Here is a 21,889-nt window from a genome sequence, read left to right as displayed (position 1 = left end):
CACGTGCAGAGCCCACTCCTCCAGAGTGTCCAGCTGGTCGTCTGTACGTTCCGTCTGCTGTCCGCGACCGATTGATCTATTGGGCTCACACATCACCCTCCTCTGGTCATCCTGGGATAGGTCGGACGATGCGCTGTCTTGATGGGAGGTACTGGTGGCCCACTTTAGCTAAGGACGTGAGGATTTATGTTTCCTCCTGTTCGGTGTGCGCCCAGTGCAAGGCTCCTAGACACCTGCCTAGAGGTAAGCTTTTACCTTTACCCGTTCCTCAACGGCCGTGGTCGCACCTGTCAGTGGATTTTGTGACTGATCTTCCACCTTCACAGGGTTACACCACGATCCTGGTCGTTGTGGATCGGTTCTCTAAGTCCTGTCGTCTTCTCCCTTTGCCCGGTCTCCCTACGGCCTTACAAACTGCGGAGGCTCTGTTTACACATGTTTTCCGGCATTATGGGGTGCCTGAGGATATAGTGTCTGATCGGGGTCCCCAGTTCACATCAAGGGTCTGGAAGGCGTTCATGGAACGTCTGGGGATCTCGGTTAGTCTTACCTCAGGTTTTCACCCCGAGAGTAATGGGCAGGTGGAGAGAGTTAACCAGGATGTGGGCAGGTTTCTGCGGTCCTATTGCCAGGACCGGCCAGGGGAGTGGGCGAAGTTCGTGCCCTGGGCAGAGATAGCCCAGAACTCGCTACGTCACTCCTCCACTAACCTTACCCCTTTTCAATGTGTATTAGGGTATCAGCCGGTTCTGGCTCCTTGGCATCAGAGTCAGACCGAAGCTCCTGCGGTGGACAATTGGTTTCGGCACGCTGAGGAAACTTGGGAGGCAGCCCACGTCCACCTTCAGCGTGCCATAAGGCGCCAGAAAATTGGCGCAGACCGTCGCCGCAGTGAGGCCCCGGTGTTCGTACCAGGGGACAGGGTCTGGCTCTCGACCCGAAACCTGCCCCTCCGCCTGCTCTGCCGGAAGCTGTGTCCGCGGTTTGTGGGGCCGTTTAAAGTCCTGAGGAGAGTGAACGAGGTATGTTATAGATTACAACTGCCCATTAATTACCGTATTAACCCCTCGTTCCATGTGTCTCTCCTCAGGCCGGTGGTGGCTGGCCCGCTCCAGGAGGCTGAAGTGCGTGAAGTTCCTCCGCCTCCTCTAGACATCGAGGGGGTCCCGGCGTACGCTATTCGATCCATTTTGGATTCGAGACGTCGGGCGAGGGGCCTTCAGTACCTCGTGGACTGGGAGGGGTACGGGCCGGAGGAGAGATGCTGGGTTCCGGTGGAGGACGTTTTAGATCCTTCCATGTTAAAAGAATTCCACCGCCTCCATCCGGATCGCCCTGCACCTCGCCCTCCGGGTCGTCCCCGAGGCCGGTGTCGACGCACTGCTGGAGCCGCGCGTCAGGAGGGGGGTACTGTCACGACTTCTGCCGAAGTCGTTGCCTCTCCTTGTCCGGGCGGTGTTCGGCGGTCGACTTCACCGGTCTTCTAGCCATCATCGATCCATTTTTCATTTTCCATTGGTTTTGTCTTGTCTTCCCACACACCTGTTGTCAATCCCATTCATTACCTGTTGTGTATTTAACCCTCTGTTTCCCTTCATGTGTTTGTCAGAGATTGTTCGTTGTCAAGTGTTGTGTTGTTTGTGTATAGGTGTGCGATGGGTCTTCGTACCCAGATTTGTATTATTATTTTTCCGTGAGTGTTATGGAGCAGATTACTGGGACTTTAATTAAAGTACTCCATGCTACACTCTATTTTGACTCTCCTGCGCCTGACTTCCTCTGCCACTTATACACGCCACTGTGACACTCTGGCTTTACTCAAAGTCAGTGGAATGTCGTTAGTAAACAGAATTCCTGATTCTACCTGGATTATGTTGGAGAGGCTTCCGTTAACATTTACATTTACGTCATTTAGCAGACACTCTTATCCAGAGCGTCTTACATTTAACCTTTTTTTATTTTATTTAACTAGGCAAGTCAGTTAAGAACAAACTCTTATTTTTCAATGACGGCCTAGGAACAGTGGGTTAACTGCCTTGTTCAGGGGCAGAACGACAGATTTGTACTTTGTCAGCTCGGGGATTTGAACTTGCAACCTTTCGGTTACTAGCCCAACGCTCTAACCACTAGGCTACCGCCCCATAAAGAACATGTGTTCTGTTAGACAGGTAACTCTTTATCCAGATTATAGCAGGGGGTGTAAAGCCATAACAGATATGTCTTTCCAGCAGCAGACTATGATCAATAATGTCAAAAGCTGCACTGAAGTCTAACAAGACAGCCCCCACAATCATTGTATCATCAATTTCTCTCAGGAAATGCAGTCATTTGTGTAAGTGCTGTGCTTGTTGAGTGTCCTTCCCTAGAAGCTGAAAGTCTGTTGTCAATTTGTTTACTGTGAAATAGCATTGTATCTGGTCAAACACCATTTTTTCCAGAAGTTTACTTTGTAACAGGCTGATTGGTGGGCTATTTGAGCCAGTAAAGAATGACTTTTGCTTCCCTCCAGGCCTGAGGGCACACCTGCTAGTAGGCTTAAATTGAAGATGTGGTAAATAGGAGTGGCAATATCGTCCTCTATTATCCTCAGTAATTTTCCATCCAGATTGTCAAACCCGGACAAACCCGGTGGTTTGTCATTGTTAATAGACAACAATAATGTTTTCACCTCTTCCACACTGACTTTACGGAATTAAAAAGTACAATTCTTGTCTTTCATAATTTGGTCCGATATACTTGGATGTGTAGTATCATCGTTTGTTGCTGGCATGTCATGGCATGTGCTCAATGGGATTGAGATTCGGGCTCTTCGCTGGCCATGGCAGAACTCTGACATTCCTGTCTTGCAGGAAATCACGCACAGAACGAGCAGTATGACTGGTGGCATTGTCATGCTGGAGGGTCATGTCAGGATGAGCCTGCAGGAAGGGTACCACATGAGGGAGGATGTCTTCCCTGTAACGCACAGCGTTGAGATTGCCTGCAATGACAACAAGCTCAGTCCGATGATGCTGTGACACCGCCCCAGACCATGAAGGACCCTCCACCTCCAAATCGATCCCGCTCCAGAGTACAGGCCTCAGTGTAACGGTCATTCCTTTGACGATAAACGCGAATCCGACCATCACCCCTGGTGAGACAAAACTGCGACTTGTCAGTGAAGAGCACTTTTTGCCAGTCCTGTCTGGTCCAGCGATGGTGGGTTTGTGCCCATAGGCGACGTTGTTGCCGGTGATGTCTGAGGGATTGTAGGCCTTACAACAGGCTTACAAGCCCTCAGTCCAGCCTCTCTCAGCATATTGCGGACAGTCTGAGCACTGATGGAGGGATTGTGCATTCCTGGTGTAACTCGGGCAGTTGTTGTTGCCATCCTGTACCTGTCCCGCAGGTGTGATGTTCGGATGTACCGATCCTGTGCAGGTGTTGTTACACGTGGTCTGCCACTGCGAGGACGATCAGCTGTCCGTCCTGTCTCCCTGTAGCGCTGTCTTAGGCGTCTCACAGTACGGACATTGCAATTTACTGCAGTCCTCATGCCTCCTTGCAGCATGCCTGAGGCACGTTCACGCAAATGAGCAGGGTCCCTGGGCATCTTTCTTTGGTGTTTTTCAAAGTCAGTAGAAATGCCTCTTTAGTGTCCTAAGTTTTCATAACTGTGACCTTAATTGCCTACCGTCTGTAAGCTGTTAGTGTCTAAACGACCATTCCACAGGTGCATGTTCCTTTTAAGGATTATCCCCTTTTTTTCAATTTTTGCAAAAAATAACACACCCAAATCTAACTGCCTGTAGCTCAGGCCCTGAAGCAGGGATATGCATATTCCTGGTACCATTTGAAAGGAAACACTTTGAAGTTTATGGCAATGTGAAAGGAATGTAGTATAATATAACACAGTGGATCTGACAAATACAATAGAAAGAAGAAAAAAAAACGTTCTTTTGAATTTTTTTGTACCATCATATTTGAAATGCAAGATAAAGGCCCTATGTATTATTCCAGCCCAGGTGCAATTTAGATTTTGGCCACTAGATGTCATCAGTGTATGTGCAACGTTTTAGACTGATCCAATGAACCATTGCATTTATGTTCAAAATGTTGTATCAAGACTGCCCAGATGTGCCTAATTTGTTTATTAATAACTTGTCATGTTCAAAATTGTGCACTCTCCTCAAACAATAGCATGGTATTCGTTCACTGTAATAGCTACTGTAAATTGGACAGTGCAGTTAGATTAACAAGAATTTAAGCTTTCTGCCAATATCAGATATGTCTATGTCCTGGGAAATGTTCTTGTTACTTACAACCTCATGCTAATCGCATTAGCTTACGTTAGCTCAACCCTCCGGTGGAAGGGACACCGATCCCGAAGAAGTTTTAAAACATTTTCATGTTCTCGTAACATTTTCATCTCATTTCATGTTTCATGTATTCCTCCAGTGGAACACAGACGTTTGTCGCCATCGTGTGGCTATTACGTACACTGCATGATGTGTTGGTTGGGGAGGAGAGAGAAAGCTCTCCTTGGTTAATCTGTGCACTGTGTCACTTGTCGCCTTTCTCCAATATCAGTCTATCTACAGTAGAGGGCGCTATAGCCCCACGGATGGCGTAGGCCTCAATCAGAAGAGGCCTATGCTTGAGTTTGTCGTTCACGTTCTAAAACGTGAACGACAAATGATTGATTAAATAAATGATAAATGGCCAATATTCTTTGCCAATATTATAAATTGCCGGATACAAAAAGAGTCTGAGCTTGTAGGGCAGGTCTATGAATTTGATAGGATTTACATGAAATTTTTCCAACATTTAATGTTTGCCTTTTATTTATTGCATTCGCTGTGAGTTGAGTCCAAACCTGAACCTTGTGTGATGGACGGGCGTCATTAGCAAGCAGTGTGTCTGAAGGAGATTGTACTGGGAGGTGTGTTATAATAGCATACGTGCTCCTTTTTAAGATTGCAAGGCAGGTGGTTTCTTTTTTTTCGCTCATCTATATGAACATGATGATCGATCACCACGTAGTTGGTCATGTGATCTTGTTATACAAGAAGAAAAGCTATTTTAGAAACTGGACAAGAGCTACACCACATCAACCGTTTCTGTTGTTTTCCAATGTTTGGATTATTAGTTTATGATCGATGAGGGTTTTTACTCAATTGACACAGGAATGTGGCCATTGTTTCTTCTGTCTTATCCGGTTTAGAAGTCTGCTTTATTACGGTTGGGCACATTTGACATTTATTCCATAAAATCAGATTTAAAGTATTTTCTATTTTTATAGATAGTCTGAGGCAACAGGCTGATACCATTATACACCCACAGGTCTTAGTTTAGGCCACACTCTTGTATAGTCACACACACACACACACACACACACACACACACACACACGCACACACACACACACACACACACACACACACACACACACACACACACACACACACACACACAAACACACAAACACACAAACACACAAACACACAAACAAACATACAAACGAACAAACACTCAAATCAAATCTAATTGAATAATGATATAAGAAATATTTGGATAAATATATATATATATATATATATATATATATATATATATATATATATATATATATATATTATTATTATTAATAATATTATTATAAGTTATTGCCATAAGCCCAGTGAAATGAATATAATAATGTATAGGATTACTACTAGTAGGCTACTCATTATAATAGGCCTAATTTGAATCTAGGCTTCTGCTGTTACCAATATACTACTGCTACTAATAAGGATGATAATTATAATTAATAATAATTATAATGTCTAATCATGATTTAGACAGAGATATGTTACCTTAAATTATAATATAATCATATGATTTAGACAGAGATATGCTACCTTAAATTGTAATATAATCATGATTTAGACAGAGATATGCTACTTTAAATTATAATATAATCATGATTTAGACAGAGATATGCTACCTTAAATTGTAATATATTCATGATTTAGACAGAGATATGCTACCTTAAATTGTAATATATTCATGATTTAGACAGAGATATGCTACCTTAAATTATAATTTAATCATGATTTAGACAGAGATATGCTACCTTAAATTGTAATATAATCATGATTTAGACAGAGATATGCTACCTTAAATTATAATATAATCATGATTTAGACAGAGATATGCTACCTTAAATTGTAATATAATCATGATTTAGACAGAGATATGCTACCTTATATTATAATATAATCATGATTTAGACAGAGATATGCTACCTTAAATTATAATATAATCGTGATTTAGACAGAGATATGCTACCTTAAATTATAATATAATCATGATTTAGTCAGAGATATGTTACCTTAAATGTATTAGATAGGCCCATTAATCTCCCATTTACTCCCACCCCAACCCTAACAACGCTAATTTACCATCATTGAATACATATAATTAGAAACTATTAATATGTAAATGTATATTATAATAATACTGGTATTTAACGGTAGTAATTATAACACCAATAATTAAAATATATATATGATATATTAAAAGCCTTTGGAGAACAGTAGGGGAAGTGGGAAGTATTTTTTATATTAGACCTATCTACTAGCGCAAATTTGAATAATTCACAAACTCAATTTTTGTATTAATATTACATTTCAAGTAAACACTCACTGTCGGGTTTTATGTTGCCGTTTGTATGAAACATCGAGAAGTTATTCTCCTTCACACCTCTGCCTGTCAATTCTAAACTCAATGGCCACACCCCCAACCAGTTAGTGAGTGTCTATTGGCTGCTAGAGATGATCTAGTGTCTGGATGAGAAACTGTCGCTCTGAAGTTATAAAATTAAAACTCAGATTTTGGATTCTGGCACTTGTTGCTGACGTTGCGCGCTTGGAATCAGGTCGTCCGTTTGAACCGTTACTGTTGTGTTCTAATTCCGTTGGGGTTGTCCTCCCGTGTGGAGCATGAACTCCATCGACCCTTCAGTCCACCACACCTCCTCTCCAACAGCAAGCTCTCTCCAACCCCAACCCAAGAGCACTCAGGAGCCGCCGGAGATGGCTGTCTACTGCGATAACTTCAGCATGTACCACCAGCCTGGACTCCAGAGTGCACAGAGACCGTCTGGATACGGCCTGGGAGATTACGCGTCATCCCTGTGGCTGAACGGGCCCACCGTGAACTCCTCCACTCCCTACCTGCACGGAAACAACACAGCATCCTTTATGCCACCTTCCTACGGTACCCAGCGGCAGTTCCTTACCAACTCTCCCGGGTTCGGTGGTCCGGATCTGGGTTGGCTGTCCATCGCCAGTCAGGAAGAGTTGCTAAAACTGGTCCGTCCTCCGTACTCTTACTCTGCGCTCATCGCCATGGCGATCCAGAACGCACACGAGAAGAAGTTGACCCTGAGTCAGATCTACCAGTATGTCGCGGATAACTTCCCGTTCTACAAGAAGAGCAAGGCGGGCTGGCAGAACTCTATCCGACACAACCTGTCACTCAACGACTGCTTTAAAAAGGTCCCCCGCGATGAGGACGACCCAGGTATGATCCTATCCTGTTCTATTCTATTTTTGTAACATCTAGGGCCATTTGTAGATATATTTTAATTACTCAGGTAGGCTATGTGATTCAGCTGTCGGTTAGAAATCCTCTAAAAATACGTGTAAAAGTTTGGGCCTAAAACCGATTGAACAAATTGGTGTAGGCCTGTTGTAGGCTAAACTAACGTAAAACAAAACGCCTGAGCAGGAGTTCCCACATCTGGTTTTCAATGGGAAAAGAAGCTAGGCTGAATGAGCTAATTCCCTTATAAACAACCTAGCTAAGGGTGGTTGCAGGCTATCATGTCAGTTAACATCAGTTCGATAAAATAAAGGCTTATTCAAACCATATGCTGATAATTCTTAATTTGATCCTTTAATTTGTTTCCTTTATTTTGAAGACTAGAATGCTTATCATAGTGCATATGTGGTGCATATTAAATCTAGGAATTGTTATCAGCAGTGACTTGAGACTTGAGATGAGTCAAATATAATATATCTAATATATTGAGTGGCTTTTGCTTCTTTAGCATGGTATGAGGTCATTTTAGAGATTAGAATCTATATTATTCTAGAGTTAAGATTATATCTGTGTGGTCATTCTATAGATTAGAATATTTATATGTATATATATATATATATATATATATATATATATATATATATATATATATATATATATATATAACACTTGTAAAAGTATATATATATATATATATATATATATATATATATATATATATATTATTCTAGAGATTAGATTAGAACTATGAGGTCATTCTACAGATTAGAATATATAGTATTATGTAGATTAGATTAGAACTATGAGGTCATTCTACAGATTAGAATATATAGTATTATGTAGATTAGATTAGGACTATGAGGTCATTCTACAGATTAGAATATATAGTATTATGTAGATTAGATTAGAACTATGAGGTCATTCTACAGATTAGAATATATAGTATTATGTAGATTAGATTAGAACTATGAGGTCATTCTACAGATTAGAATATATATTATTATGTAGATTATATTAGGACTATGTGGTCAATATTAGATTGCCCCAAAAGTTTGTTATAATACACTGTAAAAAAGAATCCTATTGTTTTTACGATAATTTACTGGCAGCCAGTTACCTGTAAATGACTGTAAATAAAGGTACATTATGTTACCGTAAATGCGTTTAACATTACTATAAAGTTTAGTGTAGGAAACTTTATGGATTCCAACAGCTTGTTATTAGAGGCTTCATGTCCACACTGAGTCTTCAGTTTCCTACCATGGCAGTTTATAGATAAAAGGTTTGATATCCTCGAAGGGCAGAGCGGAGTCCTTCTGGGGAAGGACACAATTTAACCCCAAACTCATTCAAATCAATAGCTACCTAGAACATTGGCTTCCTCATCGGTGCATCATTCCAAATCCAAAGCCAGAGTATTAGGTGCATGACATCGCTGTTTGTGATAATGTGCACCATACTAAACTAATACAACATTATGTGGAGTTGTACTCATACAGTGGACCGTACATGGAATGAGTGGCCCGTACATGGAATGAGTGGCCCGTACATGGAATGAGTGGCCCGTACATGGAATGAGTGGCCCGCACATGGAATGAGTGGCCCGTACATGGAATGAGTGGCCCGTACATGGAATGAGTGGCCCGCACATGGAATGAGTGGCCCGCACATGGAATGAGTGGCCCGTACATGGAATGAGTGGCCCGTACATGGAATGAGTGGCCCGTACATGGAATGAGTGGCCCGTACATGGAATGAGTGGCCCGTACATGGAATGAGTGGCCCGTACATGGAATGAGTGGCCCGTACATGGAATGAGTGGCCCGTACATGGAATGAGTGGCCCGTACATGGAATGAGTGGCCCGTACATGGAATGAGTGGCCCGTACATGGAATGAGTGGCCCGCACATGGAATGAGTGGCCCGTACATGGAATGAGTGGCCCGCACATGGAATGAGTGGCCCGTACATGGAATGAGTGGCCCGCACATGGAATGAGTGGCCCGTACATGGAATGAGTGGCCCGCACATGGAATGAGTGGCCCGTACATGGAATGAGTGGCCCGTACATGGAATGAGTGGCCCGCACATGGAATGAGTGGCCCGCACATGGAATGAGTGGCCCGTACATGGAATGAGTGGCCCGTACATGGAATGAGTGGCCCGTACATGGAATGAGTGGCCCGTACATGGAATGAGTGGCCCGTACATGGAATGAGTGGCCCGTACATGGAATGAGTGGCCCGTACATGGAATGAGTGGCCCGTACATGAAATATTGCTGTTCATAGGGCTTTATTCCTTTATTATTTCACATACGTTTTTCATTCTGTATGCGGGTCTCATTTATTTTATCCTGTAATATTTTTTATCCCAGCATTAGTTTTCTCATGTTTAGAATGAACACATCTCCCTCCAGTTCTTCATTGGATATGTACATAATACTAATGTGTATATATTAATAATGTCTTATTAATATATAAATACTATATAATAATGTCTTATTAATATATAAATACTATATAATAATGCCTTATTAATATATAAATACTATATAATGATGTCTTATTAATATATAAATACTATATAATAATGTCTTATTAATATATAAATACTATATAATAATGTCTTATTAATATATAAATACTATATAATAATGTCTTATTAATATATAAATACTATATAATAATGTCTTATTAATATATAAATACTATATAATAATGCCTTATTAATATATAAATACTATATAATGATGTCTTATTAATATATAAATACTATATAATAATGTCTTATTAATATATAAATACTATATAATAATGTCTTATTAATATATAAATACTATATAATAATGTCTTATTAATATATGAATACTATATAATAATGTCTTATTAATATATAAATACAATATAATAATGCCTTATTAATATATAAATACTATATAATAATGTCTTATTAATATATAAATACTATATAATAATGTCTTATTAATATATAAATACTATATAATAATGCCTTATTAATATATAAATACTATATAATAATGTCTTATTAATATATAAATACTATATAATAATGCCTTATTAATATATAAATACTATATAATAATGCCTTATTAATATATAAATACTGTATAATAATGTCTTATTAATATATAAATACTATATGATAATGTCTTATTAATATATAAATACTATATGATAATGTCTTATTAATATATAAATACTATATAATAATGTCTTATTAATATATAAATACTATATAATAATGTCTTATTAATATATAAATACTATATAATGTCTTATTAATATATAAATACTATATAATGTCTTATTAATATATAAATACTATATAATGTCTTATTAATATATAAATATTATATAATAATGTCTTATTAATATATAAGTACTATATAATAATGCTAAAGTTTCTATTATTTATGTTCCAGGTAAAGGGAACTACTGGACGTTGGATCCTAACTGCGAGAAGATGTTTGACAACGGGAACTTCAGGAGGAAGAGGAAACGCCGCTCAGACTCCACTAACAGCACCAAGACAGAGGACGGCCGAGCAGCCCCGCCCAAGACCATGGACAGCCCCCAGCTCCTAGGCCCCGCCTCCCCTGACATGGAGGTGGTCAGTGAGGGTCATAAGAGCTCCTCCCCCTCGGGCCTTGCGTCCGGTGGCACCCCGTGTTTTAATAACTTCTTCAGCAGTATGGCTGGGCTGGGCTCTGGGTCCCTAGGTGCCTCTGGCCCCCCCAGCAGACAGACTGGCTCTCTGGGGTTGGTCAACGAGCTGACCAATAGGAACATTACAGCCCTCCATAGCAGCCCATACCACAACCACACACCCCACACCCCAGGCCCAGGCCCAGGCCAGGACAGTCACAGCCCGGGGGTCTCAGAGGCAGGCCTCGGGGGCCACGGTCACCCAGCAGACAGCCTGTCTCCCTTCAACAGAGGACTGTACTACAACACTTTCAGTGGAGGGGGCCAGGCAGGACAGTTCAACAGCCACTTCTACAACAGCTTTAGTGTCAACAATATCTTATACCCCCGAGAGGGCACAGACGTATAGTCACATATAGCATATAGTGTATAGTCACGGACTACGACAGGTCAGCCAAATCAGAGGGCTTGGCTAACCAGTCCATACATATGGCCTTCACAGGACAGAGACAGAGCAGCCCATACATATGGCCTTCACAGGACAGAGACAGAGGAGCCCATTCACATGGCCTTCACAGGACAGAGACAGAGCAGCCCATTCATATGGCCTTCACAGGATAGAGACAGACCAGTCCATTCATATGGCCTTCACAGGAGAGAAACAGACCAGTCATATTGTATCTTTATTTAACTAGGCAAGTCAGTTAAGAACAAATTCTTATTTTCAACGAAGGCCTAGGAACAGTTGGTTAACTGCCTTGTTCAGGGGGCAGAACGACACATTTTTACCTTGTCAGCTCGGGGATTCGATCTTGCAACCTTTCGGTTACAAGTCCAACACTCTAACCACTATCCTACCTGCCGCCCCGATGGCCTTCACAGGACAGAGACAGACCATTCATATGGATTTCACAGGACAGAGACAGACCAGTCCATTCAGATGGCCTTCACGGGACAGAGACAGACCATTCATATGGCCTTCACAGGACAGAGACAGACCAGTCCATTCAGATGGCCTTCACGGGACAGAGACAGACCATTCATATGGCCTTCACAGGACAGAGACAGACCAGTCCATTCAGATGGCCTTCACAGGACAGAGACAGACCAGTCCATTCATATGGCCTTCACAGGATAGAGACAGACCAGTCCATTCAGATGGCCTTCACGGGACAGAGACAGACCATTCATATGGCCTTCACAGGACAGAGACAGACCAGTCCATTCAGATGGCCTTCACGGGACAGAGACAGACCATTCATATGGCCTTCACAGGACAGAGACAGACCAGTCCATTCAGATGGCCTTCACAGGACAGAGACAGACCAGTCCATTCAGATGGCCTTCACAGGACAGAGACAGACCAGTCCATTCAGATGGCCTTCACAGGACAGAGACAGACCAGTCCATTCAGATGGCCTTCACAAGACAGAGACAGACCAGTCCATTCATATGGCCTTCACAGGATAGAGACAGAGCTCTGACGACACCTTTATGAATCACAAACTGTACAGCTACAGTCAGCAGGCAGCTCCATTGGCCTATTCACATTACCAATCTGTCAGTGGACTTCACCAATACAGATCACGTGCCTGAAAAACTCCCAATCCATGCCACCACAGAGAGGACGGTGGAATGTACTGCAGCCAAATTGTTAGGAAGTTCATATTTGACCAAACTTGTCAACCTCTCTATAACGATCCAGCTGCTTATCGCAAAATAAACCACTGAAATGAACACGTGACGATATATCCAGAATCCTCCTCTGGATTGCTTTGCAGAAATGCCAATAGGGATCACAAACCAACACGACAAAGGTACTGTGGTACTAGATACTGTGGGACTAGATACTGTGGGACTAGGTACTGTGGGACTAGGTACTGTGGGACTAGGTACTGTGGTACTAGATACTGTGGGACTAGATACTGTGGGACTAGATACTGTGGGACTAGGTACTGTGGGACTAGATACTGTGGGACTAGATACTGTGGGACTAGATACTGTGGGACTAGATACTGTGGGAAAAGATAATGTGGGACTAGAAACTGTGGGACTAGGTACTGTGGGACTAGATACTGTGGGACTAGGTACTGTGGGACTAGGTACTGTGGGACTAGGTACTGTGGGACTAGATACTGTGGGACTAGATACTGTGGGACTAGGTACTGTGGGACTAGATACTGTGGGACTAGGTGCTGTGGGACTAGGTACTGTGGGACTAGGTACTGTGGGACTAGATACTGTGGGACTAGGTACTGTGGGACTAGGTACTGTGGGACTAGGTACTGTGGGACTAGATACTGTGGGACTAGATACTGTGGGACTAGATACTGTGGGACTAGATACTGTGGGACTAGATACTGTGGGACTAGATACTGTAGGAATAGATACCATGGGACTAGATACTGTGGGACTAGGTACTGTGGGACTAGGTACTGTGGGACTAGATACTGTGGGACTAGGTACTGTGGGACTAGGTACTGTAGGAATAGATACCATGGTACTAGGTACTGTGGGACTAGGTACTGTGGGACTAGGTACTGTGGGACTAGGTACTGTGGGACTAGGTACTGTGGGACTAGATACTGTGGGACTAGATACTGTGGGACTAGATACTGTGGGACTAGGTAATATGGGACTAGATACTGTGGGACTAGGTAATACGGGACTAGACACTGTAGGAATAGATACCATGGTACTAGATACTGTGGGACTAGGTACTGTGGGACTACGTACTGTGGGACTAGGTACTGTGGGACTAGATACTGTGGGACTAGGTACTGTGGGACTAGGTAATATGGGACTAGATACTGTGGGACTAGGTAATATGGGACTAGGTACTGTAGGAATAGATACCATGGGACTAGATACTGTGGGACTAGATACTGTGGGACTAGATACTGTGGGACTAGATACTGTGGGACTAGGTACTGTAGGAATAGATACCATGGGACTAGATACTGTGGGACTAGGTACTGTGGGACTAGATACTGTGGGACTAGGTACTGTGGGACTAGATACTGTGGGACTAGGTAATATGAGACTAGACACTGTGGGACTAGATACTGTGGGACTAGGTACTGTGGGACTAGATACTGTGGGACTAGATACTGTGGGACTAGGTACTGTGGGACTAGATACTGTGGGACTAGATACTGTGGGACTAGGTACTGTGGGACTAGATACTGTAGGAATAGATACCATGGGACTAGATACTGTGGGACTAGGTACTGTGGGACTAGATACTGTGGGACTAGATACTGTGGGACTAGATACTCTGGGACTAGGTACCTTGGGACTAGATACTGTGGGACTAGGTACTGTGGGACTAGATACTGTGGGACTAGATACTGTGGGACTAGATACTGTGGGACAAGGTACCATGGGACTAGATACTGTGGGACTAGATACTGTGGGACTAGGTACTGTGGGACTAGATACTGTGGGACTAGGTACTGTGGGACTAGATACTGTGGGACTAGATACTGTGGGACCAGGTACTGTGGGACTAGATACTGTGGGACTAGATACTGTGGGACTAGATACTGTGGGACTAGATACCATGGGACTAGGTACTGTGGGACTAGATACTGTGGGACTAGATACTGTGGGACTAGGTACTGTTGGACTCATTACCATGAGACAAGGTACTGTTGGACTCATTGAAATGGGAATATGGACTGTTAGACTCTTTACCATGGGACTAGGTACTGTTGGACTCTTTACCATGGGACTAGGTACTGTGGTACTAGGTACTGTTGGACTCATTACCATGGGACTAGGTACTGTTGGACTCATTACAATGGGACTAGGTACTGTGGGACTAGGTACTGTGGTACTAGATACTGTGGGACTAGATACTGTGGGACTAGATACTGTGGGACTAGGTACTGTGGGACTAGATACTGTGGGACTAGATACTGTGGGACTAGATACTGTGGGACTAGATACTGTGGGAAAAGATAATGTGGGACTAGAAACTGTGGGACTAGGTACTGTGGGACTAGATACTGTGGGACTAGGTACTGTGGGACTAGGTACTGTGGGACTAGGTACTGTGGGACTAGATACTGTGGGACTAGATACTGTGGGACTAGGTACTGTGGGACTAGATACTGTGGGACTAGGTGCTGTGGGACTAGGTACTGTGGGACTAGGTACTGTGGGACTAGATACTGTGGGACTAGGTACTGTGGGACTAGGTACTGTGGGACTAGGTACTGTGGGACTAGGTACTGTGGGACTAGATACTGTGGGACTAGATACTGTGGGACTAGATACTGTGGGACTAGATACTGTGGGACTAGATACTGTGGGACTAGATACTGTAGGAATAGATACCATGGGACTAGATACTGTGGGACTAGGTACTGTGGGACTAGGTACTGTGGGACTAGATACTGTGGGACTAGGTACTGTGGGACTAGGTACTGTAGGAATAGATACCATGGTACTAGGTACTGTGGGACTAGGTACTGTGGGACTAGGTACTGTGGGACTAGGTACTGTGGGACTAGGTACTGTGGGACTAGATACTGTGGGACTAGATACTGTGGGACTAGATACTGTGGGACTAGGTAATATGGGACTAGATACTGTGGGACTAGGTAATACGGGACTAGACACTGTAGGAATAGATACCATGGTACTAGATACTGTGGGACTAGGTACTGTGGGACTAGGTACTGTGGGACTAGGTACTGTGGGACTAGATACTGTGGGACTAGGTACTGTGGGACTAGGTAATATGGGACTAGATACTGTGGGACTAGGTAATATGGGACTAGGTACTGTAGGAATAGATACCATGGGACTAGATACTGTGGGACTAGATACTGTGGGACTAGATACTGTGGGACTAGATACTGTGGGACTAGGTACTGTAGGAATAGATACCATGGGACTAGATACTGTGGGACTAGGTACTGTGGGACTAGATACTGTGGGACTAGGTACTGTGGGACTAGATACTGTGGGACTAGGTAATATGAGACTAGACACTGTGGGACTAGATACTGTGGGACTAGGTACTGTGGGACTAGATACTGTGGGACTAGATACTGTGGGACTAGGTACTGTGGGACTAGATACTGTGGGACTAGGTACTGTGGGACTAGATACTGTGGGACTAGATACTGTGGGACTAGATACTGTGGGACTAGATACTGTGGGACTAGATACTGTGGGACTAGATACTCTGGGACTAGGTACCTTGGGACTAGATACTGTGGGACTAGGTACTGTGGGACTAGATACTGTGGGACTAGATACTGTGGGACTAGATACTGTGGGACAAGGTACCATGGGACTAGATACTGTGGGACTAGATACTGTGGGACTAGGTACTGTGGGACTAGATACTGTGGGACTAGGTACTGTGGGACTAGATACTGTGGGACTAGATACTGTGGGACCAGGTACTGTGGGACTAGATACTGTGGGACTAGATACTGTGGGACTAGATACTGTGGGACTAGATACCATGGGACTAGGTACTGTGGGACTAGATACTGTGGGACTAGATACTGTGGGACTAGGTACTGTTGGACTCATTACCATGAGACAAGGTACTGTTGGACTCATTGAAATGGGAATATGGACTGTTAGACTCTTTACCATGGGACTAGGTACTGTTGGACTCTTTACCATGGGACTAGGTACTGTGGTACTAGGTACTGTTGGACTCATTACCATGGGACTAGGTACTGTTGGACTCATTACAATGGGACTAGGTACTGTGGGACTAGGTACTGTGGGACTAGGAACTGTGGGACTAGGTACTGTGGGACAAGGTACCATGGGACTAGATACTGTGGGACTAGATACTGTGGGACTAGATACTGTGGGACTAGGTACTGTGGGACTAGATACTGTGGGACTAGATACTGTGGGACTAGATACTGTGGGACTAGTTACCATGGGACTAGGTACTGTTGGACTCGATACCATGGGACTAGATACTGTGGGACTAGATACTGTTGGACTTATTACCATGGGACTAGGTACTGTGGGACTAGATACTGTTGGACTTATTACCATGGGACTAGGTACTGTGGGACTAGATACTGTTGGACTTATTACCATGGGACTAGGTACTGTGGGACTAGATACTGTTGGACTCATTACCATAGGACTAGGTACTGTTGGACTCATTACCATGGGACTAGGTAGTGTTGGACTCGATACCATTTGACTAGATACTGTGGGGCTCATTACCATGGGACTAGGTACTGTGGAGCTCATTACCATGGGACTAGGTACTGTGGGACTAGGTACTGTTGGACTAGGTACTGTGGGACTCGATACCATGGGACTAGGTATTGTGGGACGTTACCATGGGACTAGGTACTGAGGGATTCATTACCATGGGACTAGGTACTGTGGGACGTTACCATGGGACTAGGTACTGTGGGATTCATTACCAGTGGACTAGGTACTGTGGGATGTTACCATGGGACTAGGTACTGTTGGACTCATTACCATGAGACAAGGTACTGTTGGACTCATTGAAATGGGAATATGGACTGTTAGACTCTTTACCATGGGACTAGGTACTGTTGGACTCTTTACCATGGGACTAGATGCTGTGGGACTAGGTACTGTTGGACTCATTACCATGGGACTAGGTACTGTTGGACTCATTACAATGGGACTAGGTACTGTGGGACTAGGTACTGTGGGACTAGGAACTGTGGGACTAGGTACTGTGGGACAAGGTACCATGGGACTAGATACTGTGGGACTAGATACTGTGGGACTAGATACTGTGGGACTAGGTACTGTGGGACTAGATACTGTGGGACTAGATACTGTGGGACTAGATACTGTGGGACTAGGTACTGTTGGACTCATTACCATGAGACAAGGTACTGTTGGACTCATTGAAATGGGAATATGGACTGTTAGACTCTTTACCATGGGACTAGGTACTGTTGGACTCTTTACCATGGGACTAGGTACTGTGGTACTAGGTACTGTTGGACTCATTACCATGGGACTAGGTACTGTTGGACTCATTACAATGGGACTAGGTACTGTGGGACTAGGTACTGTGGGACTAGGAACTGTGGGACTAGGTACTGTGGGACAAGGTACCATGGGACTAGATACTGTGGGACTAGATACTGTGGGACTAGATACTGTGGGACTAGGTACTGTGGGACTAGATACTGTGGGACTAGATACTGTGGGACTAGATACTGTGGGACTAGTTACCATGGGACTAGGTACTGTTGGACTCGATACCATGGGACTAGATACTGTGGGACTAGATACTGTTGGACTTATTACCATGGGACTAGGTACTGTGGGACTAGATACTGTTGGACTTATTACCATGGGACTAGGTACTGTGGGACTAGATACTGTTGGACTTATTACCATGGGACTAGGTACTGTGGGACTAGATACTGTTGGACTCATTACCATAGGACTAGGTACTGTTGGACTCATTACCATGGGACTAGGTAGTGTTGGACTCGATACCATTTGACTAGATACTGTGGGGCTCATTACCATGGGACTAGGTACTGTGGAGCTCATTACCATGGGACTAGGTACTGTGGGACTAGGTACTGTTGGACTAGGTACTGTGGGACTCGATACCATGGGACTAGGTATTGTGGGACGTTACCATGGGACTAGGTACTGAGGGATTCATTACCATGGGACTAGGTACTGTGGGACGTTACCATGGGACTAGGTACTGTGGGATTCATTACCAGTGGACTAGGTACTGTGGGATGTTACCATGGGACTAGGTACTGTTGGACTCATTACCATGAGACAAGGTACTGTTGGACTCATTGAAATGGGAATATGGACTGTTAGACTCTTTACCATGGGACTAGGTACTGTTGGACTCTTTACCATGGGACTAGATGCTGTGGGACTAGGTACTGTTGGACTCATTACCATGGGACTAGGTACTGTTGGACTCATTACAATGGGACTAGGTACTGTGGGACTAGGTACTGTGGGACTAGGAACTGTGGGACTAGGTACTGTGGGACAAGGTACCATGGGACTAGATACTGTGGGACTAGATACTGTGGGACTAGATACTGTGGGACTAGGTACTGTGGGACTAGATACTGTGGGACTAGATACTGTGGGACTAGATACTGTGGGACTAGATACTGTGGGACTAGTTACCATGGGACTAGGTACTGTTGGACTCGATACCATGGGACTAGATACTGTGGGACTAGATACTGTTGGACTTATTACCATGGGACTAGGTACTGTGGGACTAGATACTGTTGGACTTATTACCATGGGACTAGGTACTGTGGGACTAGATACTGTTGGACTTATTACCATGGGACTAGGTACTGTGGGACTAGATACTGTTGGACTCATTACCATAGGACTAGGTACTGTTGGACTCATTACCATGGGACTAGGTAGTGTTGGACTCGATACCATTTGACTAGATACTGTGGGGCTCATTACCATGGGACTAGGTACTGTGGAGCTCATTACCATGGGACTAGGTACTGTGGGACTAGGTACTGTTGGACTAGGTACTGTGGGACTCGATACCATGGGACTAGGTATTGTGGGACGTTACCATGGGACTAGGTACTGAGGGATTCATTACCATGGGACTAGGTACTGTGGGAAGTTACCATGGGACTAGGTACTGTGGGATTCATTACCAGTGGACTAGGTACTGTGGGATGTTACCATGGGACTAGGTACTGTGCGACTAGGTACTGTGGGATTCATTACCATGAGACTAGATACTGTGGGACTAGATACTGTGGGACTAGGCACTGTGGGACTAGGTACTGTGGGACTAGATACTGTGGGATTAGATACTGTGGGACTAGATACTGTGGGACTAGGTACTGTGGGACTAGGTACTGTGGGACTAGATACTGTGGGACTAGATACTGTGGGACTAGGCACTGTGGGACTAGGTACTGTGGGACTAGATACTGTGGGACTAGGTACTGTGGGACTAGATACTGTGGGACTAGGTACTGTGGGACTAGGTACTGTGGGACTAGGTACTGTGGGGCTAGGCACTGTGGGACTAGGTACTGTGGGACTAGGTACTGTAGGACTAGATACTGTGGGACTAGATACTGTGGGACTAGGTACTGTGGGGCTAGGCACTGTGGGACTAGGTACTGTGGGACTAGGTACTGTGGGACTAGATACTGTGGGACTAGGTACTGTGGGACTAGATACTGTGGGACTAGATACTGTGGGACTAGGTACTGTGGGACTAGGTACTGTGGGACTAGGTACTGTGGGACTAGGTACTGTGGGACTAGATACTGTGGGACTAGGTACTGTGGGACTAGATACTGTGGGACTAGATACTGTGAGACTAGATACTGTGGGACTAGATACTGTGGGACTAGGTACTGTGGGACTAGATACTGTGGGACTAGATACTGTGGGACTAGGTACTGTGGGACTAGGTACTGTGGGACTAGATACTGTGGGACTAGGTACTGTGGGACTAGATACTGTGGGACTAGGTACTGTGGGACTAGATACTGTGGGACTAGGTACTGTGGGACTAGATACTGTGGGACTAGATACTGTGGGACTAGATACTGTGGGACTAGGTACTGTGGGGCTAGGCACTGTGGGACTAGGTACTGTGGGACTAGGTACTGTGGGACTAGATACTGTGGGACTAGGTACTGTGGGACTAGATACTGTGGGACTAGGTACTGTGGGACTAGATACTGTGGGACTAGATACTGTGGGACTAGATACTGTGGGACTAGAAACTGTGGGACTAGATACTGTGGGACTAGATACTGTGGGACTAGATACTGTGGGACTAGATACTGTGGGACTAGGTACTGTGGGACTAGATACTGTGGGACTAGATACTGTGGGACTAGATACTGTGGGACTAGGTACTGTGGGACTAGATACTGTGGGACTAGATACTGCGGAACTTACGTGGTTGGGGAACACTTCGATTGAAACCACAATATACTCTTATGAGTGTAAATGCATTTTTGTATATTAAATATCAGTGGAGGCTGCTGAGGGGAGGACGGCTCATAATAATGGCTGGAACGGAGCAGATGGAACGGCATCAAACATGTGTTTGATATATTTGATACCATTCCACTCATCCCATTCCAGCCATTATTTATATATATACATATTCCCATGGGATATATATATATATATGTATACACACTACATGACCAAAAGTTTGTGGACACCTATTCGTCTCATCTCATTCTAAAATCATGGGCATTAATATGAAGTTGGTCCCCCTTAGCTGCTGTGACAGTCTCCACTCTTCTGGGAAGGCTTTCCACTAGATGTTGGAACATTGCTTCTATAACAGCCTCCACTCTTCTGGGAAGGCTTTCCACTAGATGTTGGAACATCGCTGCTGTAACAGCCTCCACTCTTCTGGGAAGGCTTTCCACTAGATGTTGAAACATTGCTGCTATAACAGCCTCCACTCTTCTGGGAAGGCTTTCCCCTAGATGTTGGAACATTGCTGCTATAACAGCCTCCACTCTTCTGGGAAGACTTTCCACTAGATGTTGGAACATTGCTGCTTTAACAGCCTCCACTCTTCTGGGAAGGCTTTCCACTAGATGTTGGAACATTGCTGCTATAACAGCCTCCACTCTTCTGGGAAAACTTTCCACTAGATGTTGGAAC

General features: G+C 44.0%; 1 protein-coding gene across 1 annotated transcript; it reads left to right on the top strand.

The window, feature by feature from the left end:
- The first annotated feature begins 6,962 nt into the window (after positions 1-6,962).
- On the top strand, positions 6,963-11,642 carry foxi2 (forkhead box I2). The gene is made up of 2 exons (XM_055864055.1): positions 6,963-7,545; positions 11,011-11,642. The coding sequence occupies exons 1-2, from the start codon at positions 6,963-6,965 to the stop codon at positions 11,640-11,642; spliced, it is 1,215 nt and encodes a 404-aa protein (XP_055720030.1).
- The last annotated feature ends 10,247 nt before the right edge of the window (positions 11,643-21,889 follow it).

This window comes from Salvelinus fontinalis, chromosome 15, assembly GCF_029448725.1.
Source record: "Salvelinus fontinalis isolate EN_2023a chromosome 15, ASM2944872v1, whole genome shotgun sequence".
Classification (NCBI taxonomy): domain Eukaryota; kingdom Metazoa; phylum Chordata; class Actinopteri; order Salmoniformes; family Salmonidae; genus Salvelinus; species Salvelinus fontinalis.
Note: the sequence above shows the minus strand (reverse complement) of the source record. Positions and strands in the feature narration are given on the sequence as shown.

Bases quoted from the DNA above. Each gene is read 5' to 3' on its own strand.
- foxi2 (XM_055864055.1), top strand. From the start codon at position 6,963: ATGAACTCCATCGACCCTTCAGTCCACCACACCTCCTCTCCAACAGCA. The intron at 7,546-11,010 runs GTATGATCCTAT...TTTATGTTCCAG, and splicing joins CCGCGATGAGGACGACCCAG to GTAAAGGGAACTACTGGACG.